This window comes from Quercus suber, unplaced genomic scaffold, assembly GCF_002906115.3.
Source record: "Quercus suber isolate HL8 unplaced genomic scaffold, Cork oak 2.0 scaffold_23, whole genome shotgun sequence".
In the NCBI taxonomy this organism is placed as follows: Eukaryota; Viridiplantae; Streptophyta; class Magnoliopsida; order Fagales; family Fagaceae; genus Quercus; species Quercus suber.
In genome coordinates, this window is record NW_027069488.1 from 1,177,881 (window position 1) to 1,191,677 (window position 13,797).

General features: G+C 36.7%; 1 protein-coding gene across 1 annotated transcript in view; it reads left to right on the top strand.

The window, feature by feature from the left end:
* LOC111987527 (tyrosine decarboxylase-like) overlaps positions 1-2,342 on the top strand; it is a 7,259-nt gene extending 4,917 nt beyond the window's left edge. Inside the window, exon 2 of the mRNA XM_065765599.1 lies at positions 846-2,342. Within this exon, the coding sequence (XP_065621671.1) occupies positions 846-2,342 (1,497 nt within the window). The remainder of the gene's footprint in view (positions 1-845) is intronic.
* Positions 2,343-13,797: the final 11,455 nt, after the last annotated feature.

Sequence of the window (13,797 nt, forward strand, 5' to 3'; positions counted from 1 at the left end):
TCTCTCTCTCTCTCTCTCTCTCTCTCTCTCTCTCTCTCTCTCTCTCTCTCTCTCTCTCTCTCTCTCTCTCTCTCTATATATATATATATATATATAATTCTTTCTTGCAACTTTTGATAAATTTTGGTGTTGTGTTTTTTGAGTTCGCATCACAAGTCTTTTTACTCCCTCTTATAGTTTTGGGTTGATATTTATTTGAGTTAATCCTTAGTTAGTTTGGAAGTGAGAATTTGAGTTTATATCAAAACACAATCTACATGACTATCATGAATTTAAATGTTCCTATCAATTATTTGAATAATATCAATTGTAATTATGTGATAATTTTTTATTATCATGATAATATCTTTGAGAGAATGAAAATTTTAAATAATAATTCATAATAAAAATATTTAGAAGAAAATGGACCACTTCAATCAAAAGGATAATATTAAACAAAAACACCAAAAATGATAAATTTATATATTTGTAAAAATAGAAAGATAGCTAGAAATTATTTTTAGAAATTGTTTAATATTTCGGAAGAACAAATTATATACAATTAAGTTAAAAAGTAAGTTATATATTAGACCACATCTTAAAATAACCATATATTTCCACGCATCGCGTGGGTCCACGACTAATTAATATAATTCTCATTCAATCTGCATGCTACTCATTTTTTGGCTATATAAGAAACTATCTTCATTCATTATTTCTCATTCAATCAGCACATCACCTTCTGATTCTTCCATGCCCTTTCTCTCCTTTGTCAAACCACCAAAACATTTAAATTCCATATCTTGATCATGGGCAGCCTCACTTTCGGTAAGGATCAAGAAAAAAATTCCCACTTCGTCACTAACCCTCTAGACCCAAAGGAATTTAGGAGGCAAGGCCACATGATCATAGACTTCATTGCAGATTATTATGAAAACATAGAGAGTTATCAAGTCCTAAGCCAAGTTGAGCCAAATTATCTTCGAAATCTCTTACCAGAATCTGCCCCTTTCTCTCCTGAATCCATTGAAACCATCCTCCAAGATGTGCAGAAATATATTATACCTGGGATCACACACTGGCAGAGTCCTAACTACTTTGCCTACTTCCCTTCAAGTAGTAGCATTGCTGGTTTTCTTGGAGAAGTGCTTAGCACTGGCTTTAATGTAGTGGGATTCAATTGGATGTCATCACCTGCTGCAACTGAACTAGAGTGTATTGTCATGGATTGGCTTGGTGAAATGCTTAAACTACCAAAGTCTTTCCTCTTTTCTGGCAATGGTGGAGGTGTATTGCAAGGGACTACTTGTGAGGCCATTTTGTGTACATTAACTGCAGCGAGGGATCAAATGCTAAGCCAAGTTGGAAGAGAGAAGATGGAAAAGTTGGTGGTTTATGGGTCTGACCAAACGCATAGTGCAATACAAAAGGCAGCCAAAATTGCTGGAATCAACCCAATGAACTTCCGAGCTGTCAAGACAACAAAGTCAACCTCTTTTGGGTTATGCCCAAAGTCATTACGTGATGCAGTTCAAGCAGATGTTCAAGCTGGACTAGTCCCATTCTTTCTTTGTGCCACAGTTGGGACAACTTCAACAAATGCCATTGATCCAATAGGGCCATTATGCGAAGTAGCCAAAGATTATAGTATATGGGTCCATGTTGATGCCGCATATGCTGGAAGTGCTTGCATTTGCCCAGAGTTCCGGCATTTCATTGATGGCATTGAGGGTGCAAATTCATTCACTTTGAATGCACATAAGTGGTTCTTTACTACTTTGGATTGTTGCTGCCTTTGGGTGAAGGATCCATATGCCTTGATAAAATCACTCTCAACAAATTCTGCGTATTTGAGAAATAAGGCCACTGATTCAAAGCAAGTGGTGGACTACAAAGACTGGCAAATAACCTTAAGTCGAAGATTCCGAGCCATGAAATTGTGGCTTGTGCTCAGAAGCTACGGCGTGGCGAACCTCAGGTGCTTTTTAAGAAGCCATGTTAAAATGGCCAAGCTTTTTGAAGAACTTGTAAGGCTTGATAATAGGTTTGAGGTTGTGGCCCCTAGAAATTTTGCTTTGGTCTGCTTTAGGGTTTTGCCTAAGCCAAATTTTAAAAAAGTTTATGAGAATGGTGTGGCTAACCATGATGAGAAGGCCTTAGATTTGGAACGTGTAAATGAACTAAACCAGAAGCTGTTGGACTCAATCAATAGGTCAGGCCATGTCTACATGAGTCCTACTGTGGTCGATGGAGTATACATAATTCGGTGTGCTATAGGTGCGACCCTGACAGAGGAACGACATGTGATCATGGCTTGGAAGGTTGTTCAAGAACATGCAGATGCTTTGCTCAGCAGATATTGAACATATCAACTATATGGGATTATCTCATATATTTAATTTATGTATTATCATTTCCATAATATGTGATACACATATTTTAAAAGGAATGATGCATATATTTGATGTAATATATTTTCACTGGTTGAGTTTGCTTCAATATCTACTAAAGTATTAATGGGTGATTTTCATTCAAACATGCATTTAAAAAATAAGTGTGCATGGGAAGTGGTAATATGATTACATGCACAATCTTACTCTTATGAGAATGATGTGGCTAACCATGATGAGAAGGCCTTAGATTTGGAACGTGTAAATGAACTAAACCAGAAGCTGTTGGACTCAATCAATAGGTCAGGCCATGTCTACATGAGTCCTACTGTGGTCGATGGAGTATTCATAATTCGGTGTGCTATAGGTGCGACCCTGACAGAGGAACGACATGTGATCATGGCTTGGAAGGTTGTTCAAGAACATGCAGATGCTTTGCTCAGCAGATATTGAACATATCAACTATATGGGAATCATACATTGGTTGTAATTAATTAATTAATATATATATATATATATATGGACAAACAAAATGATAAATTGTTCTATCCATACGTTGGTTGGGACGATGCCATCTCGTTCGCTGCATATTCTTCGCATCGATCTTACTATATCCATTTATAATACTCAGCTCTTGTCTCCTATCAATAGGGAAAAACAAAAACTCTCAACGACTTTTTGTTGCGCTCTTAAAAGTTAAAAGCATTTTTTTTTTTTTGTGAGATAAACGATAGAAAAGTTAAAAGCTTTAAATGGTATATGATTTAGGAATATTACAAAGTCATGTGTCAATTTTTTAGAAAAGAATTAAGAAATTTATTTATTGAATATGTTAATAAAAGGTTAGTTTACAAATTAATTTGTCAAATTTTAAACACAAATCATAATGTATTTTAGAAATTTATTTATTATATTATTGATGTGATAGTATGATATTGTAGGGACTCAGTTTAAGAAGGTTCCCCAACAATACATTTTTAGAGAGTGGGTCGAAGGGTTAGGCCCTCACAGACTAACAATAGAGCACAAGCCACTTTTCTTTCTATCGAAGGGGGGTGAGCCCAACTTACACCTAAGGGCGGCTCCTCGGCCCTCGTCCGAGGAGGTTCCCCCCTGAAACTGACATGACCTCCGAGTCATTCTATCTCCTCCTCTTCAACAAAAAGTCCCCCTTTACTGCTTTGCTCGCCTTTCTTATATAGTTCTCTTCCTCCTATTCCCTCCTTCCTTCTGTTGATCATCCATTGACCTCCCCTCTGACCGTCCGTCCCATCAGAGGCCCTCTCCGTACTCGAGTGGCTCACAATGATCAATGTTACCCTGTCAAGGGGTTACATCCCCATTAATGCGGCTAGAGGGGTTAGATGGGCGCATTCAATGCAGAGGTGATAGCTCACCTAAGGCTTGTTCCTTCGCCGACGCGTGGCACTCGACCCCCTCCTCCTCAGATATTCAAGGAGTCCCCTTTGGTGGAGTGTTCCTCGTGTTCTCCCGAGGTCTCGGACGCCCGAGGACGGGCCCTCCTCGGATATGTTCCTCGGGGGTCGGTCCTCGCGCTTTCATCCTCGGACCCCTTATGCATCCTCGGCGTGGGCCCTTGGGCCTGGCTTGGAGTGGGCCAAGACTACCTGATTTTCTGGCCCCACAGATATCTATTACATTTATTATCATGCCTATTTATAAAATTAGTAGAAAATTTTAATATTTTAATATTATTTTTTTGTTATAAATAATTTTTTATAAAATTTATCAAAATGCATCGGACATCGCATGGGATATTGGATACTTATCTTATAAATAGTCATGAAATAGGTGCGAGGAAAATTATGTCCCAAAACACAAGTAAAGGAAGCAACAGAATAAGTGAAACTCTTGAGCTCAATATATAACAATCCTTTGCATCACTGATGATCACTCCATGAACAAGTTTTAATTTGTTTTAAGCTTGCTGAGGCCTAAAGCAATCTCTAAGCAAATACGTCTTTCATTTATAGTGTCAGTTTGCTTATACAACCGGCAATCTAACTTCATTCTCTGACTAACATAACCACATCTCATTTATAGAGTTAACCTGATCTCCATCTTCATTTCAGTACGCCTTGAACATGTTGTTAATAACCTCTTTCAAGAAATAGGTGCGAGGAAAATTATGTCCCAAAACACAAGTAAAGGAAGCAACAGAATAAGTGAAACTCTTGAGCTCAATATATAACAATCCTTTGCATCACTGATGATCACTCCATGAACAAGTTTTAATTTGTTTTAAGCTTGCTGAGGCCTAAAGCAATCTCTAAGCAAATACGTCTTTCATTTATAGTGTCAGTTTGCTTATACAACCGGCAATCTAACTTCATTCTCTGACTAACATAACCACATCTCATTTATAGAGTTAACCTGATCTCCATCTTCATTTCAGTACGCCTTGAACATGTTGTTAATAACCTCTTTCAGATTCCAGCAACCTATGATTATTTCCATTCCTTCAAAAGCGTGGGATACTAAAGATTTCTCGTGTGACGTGAGAACAATACACATTTTATAGCCCAATTTTGCCACTGTGTTTATCATTTCTCCATTCTATGTCCCTAAAATATTGAATTGAAACAGTTTCAAAAATCAAAAGTCCCATGTAAGCAGGAAAATAAATAAACAAAGAAAAAGGTATTCCAAAAATATGTGCTAGCTGCAAAGCTCATATGAACTTCTAAAACAAGGCCCACGTATAAATTTTGGTCTAAACTCCAAGCCTTGGCCCTTGATAGAGTCCAAACGCCAAAAAGTTCTACACTCTATAGTATAATCTGTGGCCTGATTTCATATTAATTATGGGTCATGCTTGCAATGCGAATCATCTATCAGGAAAAGAGAAAAAGGGAGAACAAGTAAGAGAAATTGTTTCAGCATGGCAGCATTCTGAAATCCAACTCAAATCTTCAGTTTCAGTTTTAAGATTAGAGAAGCTCGGGATAATATGTCTAGAAATGAAAAACAATGTTCCAAAACTTACCATATTGAATCATAGTGTTATTAAGCATTGACATAAGTGCAACCAGAGAAACTATTATCTCTAGCCCAATTGGTGTTTGGACCTGATTGTCATTTTGTTTTGCAGTAAACACAGTTTTTTTTTGTAACTTCTTAAGTGGCCTGCGTCTAAAAGTTATTGTAACTTCTGAAGTGACGCGCCAACCCGCATCCAACCCATGCGGTCCATTAAGTGGGGTGGGTTAGGTTAGGCATTTAGATAGATGATTTAGCAGACTAGGTTGAATAGAGAGTTGAAATATTTCTAACCCATTAGAGCATCTCCAAGAGCATTGGCATCCACATATATTAGCTAAAATTTGGAGAATATGGGCTGTGTTAGTGCTCCAGCAGCTTAGGCAAAGTCAGTTTTTTTTGGGGCTTATGAACAGTAGCCCATCAAGTTTGATGAGCTACTGTTCATTCTTCAAATTCTTATTTTGTATTATAATAATTAGGTGTTGAGTAAAAAAATGTTGGAAGATGTGTAGTTGTTAAAAAAAAAATAAATAATAAAAGAAAAAATAATATTTAAATGAAATAGAGAATAAGATAGAGAATCTGTTAGAAGGTGTATTTAAAAAAGTGGGTAAATAAAAGTAAAAGTCACTATTTATTCTCCAAATAATACAAAAATTTGATGAATTTGCTGGAGATGCTCTTAAAACCCAACTCACCCGCACATACCTTGTCATGTTGCAGCACTCTACTTCATATACACGTAAACTTTATTTCTCTCATCTCTTTCTCTTTCTTTATGTTTTTTTTATTTTCACATTTCCCTTCTTTAATAAACTTCAATCAATCTTTCCCAAGATTTTATTGCTATTCTTACTCTATGTACATGTCTAATTTCAAATTTTGAGATGTTTTTCTTTTCATTGTGATAAAAGTTTTGTCATTATAATAAAAAAAAAAATGTATTATTTGTAATTATTTTTAATAAAAATTGCAACTTTTTTTTTTTTTGAGGGAGCAAACTATTATCTGATTCAAGTGGACCGAATATGACCTTACATAAATTTTAAAAGACAAACACAAGGCCCATCCTTCACCAATGGACTCTTCATAGAAAAGCCATCATTCAGTATTTGCACATTGCACTGAAAACATTAACTAGCTTAAATCAGATTTTAAAAAAATAAATTTTTGTTGGAGATACAATAGAATTTCAGTCTATTTAGAATGATAGTTCTCTTTTATTATTAAATAAATGTACTAATTAATTTTTGATATAAACAGAATTTAAACATCATATTTCTTATTTAACTACAAAAAAATTTATTAATTGAATTAACTGGAATCTAAAAAGATAGATTTTTTTTTTTTTTTTTTAACAAAGGTTAAATAACACTTGAATTGCTTCAATTGCACACTATATAATTCATGAATTGGTTCTTTTGGAAAATATGTAATTCGTAGACCAACAAAATGACTAAATATTTTTCACCTTCGAGACAATGATATTTCCATTTGCCGCATATTCATCGTATCTTATTTAATATCCGACTCTTGTCATAAAAAAAAAAAAAAAAAAAAATTCAACTTTGGTTGAGCTCACTAAAAATTTAAAAAATATATATAATTAATATATTTATTTAATTGAATGGTGTTAAAAATATTAAATAAATTTTATAATTTCATGCGTCAATTTTTACACCCAAAACCAAGAGAAATAATTTTTTAAAATTAAGTATATGTTATAAACGTGATGCAATTAATTGTATTATACAAATTTTTATAATACAATTAATTATCATTTTTTTTTATACTATTGAATAACACTTGTCACTGATCACACTAATCACATTTATATTTGATAGGTCAATTTAAAGATTCTTATAAATTTGCGAGTAACTTTTACTCGTTTTCCCATGTAAAACAAAAAAAATAAAAAATAATAGACTGGCCGTCCATGTGTATTTTTTCTGTTGAATCTGGAATAAAGAAAGAAAGATCAGAAAGAAAAAGACAAGAGGCCCAGCCAGGATTACTGGACCCCTTGACAGCTCCATTATCTCAACATTTTGAACGTGCTGTCGATTGACGTGCTGACTATCCATAAAAAAAAAGTAAAGGCTGTGAGACTGTGATTGTTGGATGAGTTACCATTATTATCTTTCCCGTACAATTACAAACGACAATGCTACAGAGAATACAGAGACAATAAGACTTTGTTTGGTTCCCATTCACTCACATTTCAGTTCTCATATCTTATATCCTATTTCTTTATTTTTTCTTAACTCACTTTCTATCGTGTTCGGCATCAAAACTTGGCTTAGGGCCTGTTTGGATACAGCTGAAAATTGAAAACTGAAACTGAAAACTGAAAAATACTGTAGTAAAATAATTTTTAAATGTGTGAATAGTATCGTGGGACCCATTTTTAATGAAAAAGTTGCTGAAAAGTGAAATTTGTGGGTCCATAAACAGTAAAATTGTGCTGAAAAGTCAAACTTTGCGGCTACTGTTCAATGAACAGTAGCTGCTACAGTACTACTACAGTGAAAAAAGTGGACTGAACCGCGTGAGGAAAAAAAAAAAAAAAAAAAAAAGTAAAACGCAACGCAACAAAACGTGCGCCAAAAAAAGTGGACTGAACCGCGTGAGGAAAAAAAAAAAAAAAAAAAAAAGTAAAACGCAACGCAACAAAACGTGCGCCCCAAACGGTCTCTTAGTTTTCAGTTTAAAAAAGCAACTTTAACGCAAAATTTATTTAATTGAATGATGATGTTAAAAATATTACATAAAATTTATAATTTCATGTGTCATTTTTATAACACCCAAAACCAAAAGAAATAATTAAAAATATATATTATTATATGTTATAAACGTGATACAATTAATTGTATTACAAATTTTTATAATACAATTAATTATCATTTTTTATACTATTGAATAACTCTGGCCCTCCATTTTTTTTTTTTGGATAAAAAAGCAAAGAGTTACGAGGTACGTCTTTCAATATGAGGAAGGAAAAAAGAAAGATCAGAAAAAAGAAAAAGACAAGAAGCCCAGCCAGAATCACTGGGCCCCTTCACAGCTCCATTGTCTCAACATTTTGAACGTGCTGGATTGACGTGCACTGTAGTGTCGTGTAGCATGTGACCCATAAAAAAGGAAAACAATTGTGCCGACAAAAGTAAAGGCTGTGATTCTTGAATGAGTTATCTTTTCTTCCTCATCCAATTACAAACGACAATAAGCCACAAAGAATACAGAGACGATAAGACCTTGTTGGTTCACCGGTCACTTGCATTTCAGTTCTCATATCTTATATCCTGATTCTCAATTTTCTCTTAACTCACTTTCTATCTTGTTTGGCATCAGAACTTGACTTTAGTTGTCAATTTAAAAAAGCAACTTTAACTCAAAATTGTGGAGCCCACTAGTTACTCACACTTAAGTGTGCGTTTGTTTCCACTTTCTTAAGCCAAAACGAGCCTTTTGAAATTGAAATTTTAAAATGAGCGTTTGGTAATATATGTATGGTAGCGTTTGAAAGAAAGTTACGTTTTGAAATCTAAAGAATTGCGCATTTCCTTGACTCTGGCCAGCCCCAACTTTTGCAAAAGCCATAACTACGTTTTAACATTACCGTTGGAAAGCCACTGTCTATTTCCCAAATTGCCTACTGTGTTTTCTTAAAAACTCAATTTTACCCTTTGATAAATCAAGGCAGATCACCATATGCAGCCCCATCCCAAAACCCTTTAATGAATTAGTTGCTACAAAGACCACAAAAAAATAGCATCTGGCCCAAGTTCAATTCAGTAACAAATTTCCAAATCCAAACACAAAAAAAATCCATAACAAATTCCCAAATTAGCTAAGGAAAAAAAGAAAAAAAAAATCAATTCCTTGCAAATCAAGATTCCTCAAAATGCAAAACAAAAAAGCATCAGAATATAGCGAAATCTTCCCTTATGCAGTATCTCCCTTTCGTTTGCTATGCTCCAATCTAATCTTCAGTCAATGACCGACAACCACCTCTCTCTCTTTGTTGTTGTTCTTTTTTTTTTCTTTTTTTTTTTTTCTTTTTTTTGGGTTTATTGAAATCTCTCTATTTTTCATTTTGATCTTTCTCACTCTCTCCTCTTTGATGGAGTAATAGTTTAGAGGATGGAATGATGCCACGAAGTGTACCACAATTCTAGATTGTACTTATTATATATATATTTTTTAAATAAATTTGTGGTTCACAGCTTGCAGTTTTTAATGTTCTGCTATTTTATGTCCTTTTTTTTTTTTTTTCCAGAAAATACTTTATATCATATTTAAATTTAATAAAAGTAGTTTCCACTTTCCATTTTGATCGTTTGTTTATTTGAAAATGGTTTAAAATAATTAGTACTTTTTTTTTTCTTTTAGTAATTTAATGAAGGAAATCATTCACAATTCATGCATATCATTCCATTGCTAATTCTATTTGGGGATAATTAGTATTATTTTTTATAATATCATGAAGTACAATTCAAACTTGGATTATTGGTAAGTATTTTATCATCTTTTTACATTATCATTTTGTGCTCCATGATGATGAAAAATTTTGAGATTTAATTAATATTGATAAGAAGACACTACTAGTTGTAGGGTTAGGATTTGTGGCCCAAGCCCAAAAGGTTTGGATTATGAGCCCAATGAACCTAAAACAATGAATTTGTAGAGAGTGGGTGAAAAAGCTGGACTGGTTGTGAATTAAACAACGTTCAGTTAAGATACTAAGGGATGAACAAACGTAAAAACACACGTGGAAGCTAAACAAGTTGATGTCCGAAGAGATATATTATTGATTGAAAGGTGAGTACAGTTCTTAAGGCTACAGTAAAACTGTTCTTCTCCTTCTCTTCCTTTTTTTCGGTCCTCTCTCATCAGAGGCCTCTTCCCTTTATATAGCCTTCTTCTCAACCATCTTCACCGCACACTTGTTCTTCATCTATGCATTCACTTCAGTGCATGTCACATCAGGTATCTTCTTTAGTTCTCCATGAGTGGTGGTAGCTGAAATTGCATTGTTCAGGGGACTTCTTCACATAAATGCGGCCAGAAAAGTTGCTGCAATGCATTAAACACAGTGGTAGCAGCCTTTTCTTTTAGATATTTCTCCGTTCTTATCATCTCCATACATGCTCGAAGCTTATCCTTATCATTGGAATCGCTAGGAAGATCACTCGAACCTCCCAGGTATCTGCTTGACCAAGACTCTTTATATCCGAGGAGAATACACTCTTCGGACTACCAATGCTCTCTTCGGACTACATTCCTTGATCGTTTCCAGGTATATCTCTCCCCCCTCGAATCCTTCTCAATCATTTTCATCTCTTCGAATACACCATAATCTTCAAATAGGGCCCTAGGCCTAATACATAATGTTGGGCTTTTACCCCCACAATAGCCCCTCAAAATTTTAATTTTTCCCTCACATCTGAGGAGAAAAAATAGGATTTTGATTTGTCAAGAAATAAAAGCTTAAAACACAAAAATACTCGAATTTACACGTGTGTGGGCATAGATTTAGGTGCTTCATCATTACTGCAGACATTTCGGTATTCACGAAGCTCTACTAATTACTCCAGGCGGCGTTCTATCTCTTGCATCCAACGGTTGACCATCGATCCAACGGATGATGTCTTTCCTCGAGATTTGAGCGGGATAACTCCCACCCACTTTCTGGACCCTATATGAAGCCTCAAAGAAGATTTTCTCTCTTTTACTTTACAATCTCTTACTCTCCAGCGAACCCAATCATTCGAGCACATCAAGTTTTCCAAATCATCCAGCTTATTTCTGTAGGAATCCACGCAAATCCTTCCAAGGATTTAAGGATCATTCCCCAACCCAGTCTGTGTAAGTTTTAATATCCTCGAACCCCTCATCCTCTTCTCGGCCAATGTTCTCGGCCCTCAAACTCTCATTTCCTAGTTATCACTCTCTGTGCCTCCCTCTAGTTAGCCAAAAAATGGGTAGATTTCAGTATCTCATTGATAGTCCTGCCTTAATAGAGACATTTAAGGAAACATACGGCATACTGCAGGGAATAAACTTGAGGTACTGTCCCCCAGAAAGGATATTAACTGACTGAAGAGAGGGAGAAGTCGTAATCCTTATGATAGCCTTCATAGAAGGAGGAATAACTCTTCCTATGGGTTCTGTTACCCAAAGTTATCTTTGTAACCATAGGCTTTCTCCTAATCAGTGCGCACCCAATGTCTTTTGGATCCTAAGAGGGATTGACGCCTTGAATCGTCATTTAGGACTCGGACTCACCTGGCTTGACGTAGTACACATGTACGAATGTCATAGCCAAAAGGGATGAAAGACGACTATCTGATCGTCTCAGGCGCATGGCATGACGGTTTCCATTGCCCAACCCAACTAGGAGTGCCAGTTGGGACATCCTAGATTTAGGTTTCCTAACAATAGATTTAGGACCTTCGCTTTTTAACAATTTTTCTTCTCTTTGTATCAGTATTTTCAAGTCTCTGACTGAATTTTGTCGTGATGTTAACAGATAAAGAACACATCACTCCTCGGCTTAGCCTCACGAATGTTGCTGCGCTCAATTATTTACTAAGGTCAGAAATTTTTTGTAAGTGAAGACAGGCAACTCCGGGCTATTCCTCTTATTCTTGGCTTTATGCCAAAATTGAGCAATTTTCAGCCAGTCGGCAACGCGATAAGATAGGGAGACCATTGCATCAATTGCATAGACGTTGCTCGAAAATATTTTTTAGCTCCGTTTGATCTTGCCCTCGTGCCACATCCAAATCCACAGGGTGTGTCTCTACTCATCCAACCAGTTCAACATGTTCCTTTTGAACCAATTGCAGCAGAGGAAAGAGTCGCCTCCTCGGCCTCTTCACTTGAGGAACAAATTGATAAGTTTAAATTTGAAGGAGAGGCTTCGGGAGGAGTTCAAGTGATACAAGTTTCGGACGCCGAGGAGGAGATTGACAGGTAGTCTAGTGTTCGCCCTCCTGTTTTGATAACAGCTCCTTTAGAAGACTCTTCGGAAGAAGAAGACATGACGAGTTTAAGGGACTTAATGAAGGCTAGGAAGATAGCACCTGAGGCCAAAGGGACTGGTACATCTCAACTAGTTGTTACTTTTCCTCCACCACCCCCTCAGGTTCATTCTAATCTCGGCTTAAAGCAATTTCCAGATCCGAAGAAAAAGAGGCCCCTCACAAATAATGAAGAAAGGGAGGTGGTGCCTCCAAAAGGAATCAAGCAACAGAAAGTAGTCAAGGACCAACAGAGCAAAAGGGCTTCGTCTACCAATAGCCGAGATGACTCTCTTGTTGCTGAGGTGCGCCAGGGACACCGTACCTGGTCTCCTAAGCTGGAACTGGATGGTGCTTTCATCCCCTGGGAAACCTCCCTCAGAAATTATAATGGGAGGAAAGCAAGTCTCGTTGTCGAGGCTCTAGAGCAATCACTTCTCCTTCCAAGAGACATGGAGTCTTACAGGCGCTTCAGCCAATATGAACTCTTTTTATCCCTAAAAATTGATTTAGCCATGGTAAGTGAACTAATCCACTTCTTCAATGAAGATGCTGATCTTTTTTATTCGTCCCCTTTTTCTCTGCTTTATATTGAATTTTTTCATTCTGCTATGCAGATTACCCAGCAAGTTTATGTGGCCGAGGAGTGGAACAAAAAGCCTATACTGAAGCCCAAGCGAAGGCCCACTCTCGGTCTGAGGCTGAAAAATCATTGAGTAATCTGAAGGAGGATTATTCTCATCTGTCCGAGCAGTTGAAAGAAATGACCAAACAGAGGAATAGCCTTGATGCAGGACTTAAAAATGCCGAGAAGCAGGCCGAAGACCAACGCCAGCAGCTGAACATAACCGAGATTAATCTGGAAACAGAGAGAGCGCTGGTGAAGGATCTTCGGATTGAGCTTCAGAAAGCCAAGGAGAATGCCAAATTGGCCGAGAAGAATGTTCAGTTGGCCAAGGAGGCAATCGAGTCTGAAAGGCAGGCAGCGTATAAGCTAGGGGTGGAGGAGACCCAAGCCAGCCTTACTAAGCAGTTTGCCTCGGTCTGCCGAGATTACTGTGATGTAAATTGGGGAAAAGCCCTTGATGCTGCTGGAATCTCTGTGGAAGCTGACTTGAGACAACCTGAGAGTATATACTATGATCCTGCTATTTGCGAACTCCCAGGTTCTGATTCCTCTCCCCCCAAACAACTCCATGAGGCTTCAGAGTAATCCTTGATCGGTCAAGGCCTTCTTATCAACCCTGAGGCCCCCAAGGAGTCTAGTCAACTTGGTGATCAGGGCAAGCAAGCTGAGGCTCCTCAAGATAAGGTTGAAGACTTGGAAAAAAGGAAAACCCTTTCAGAATCTAAGGACCAAGCCCCAGATGCTGCTGCTGCTCAGTCTAGTCAAGTTGTTG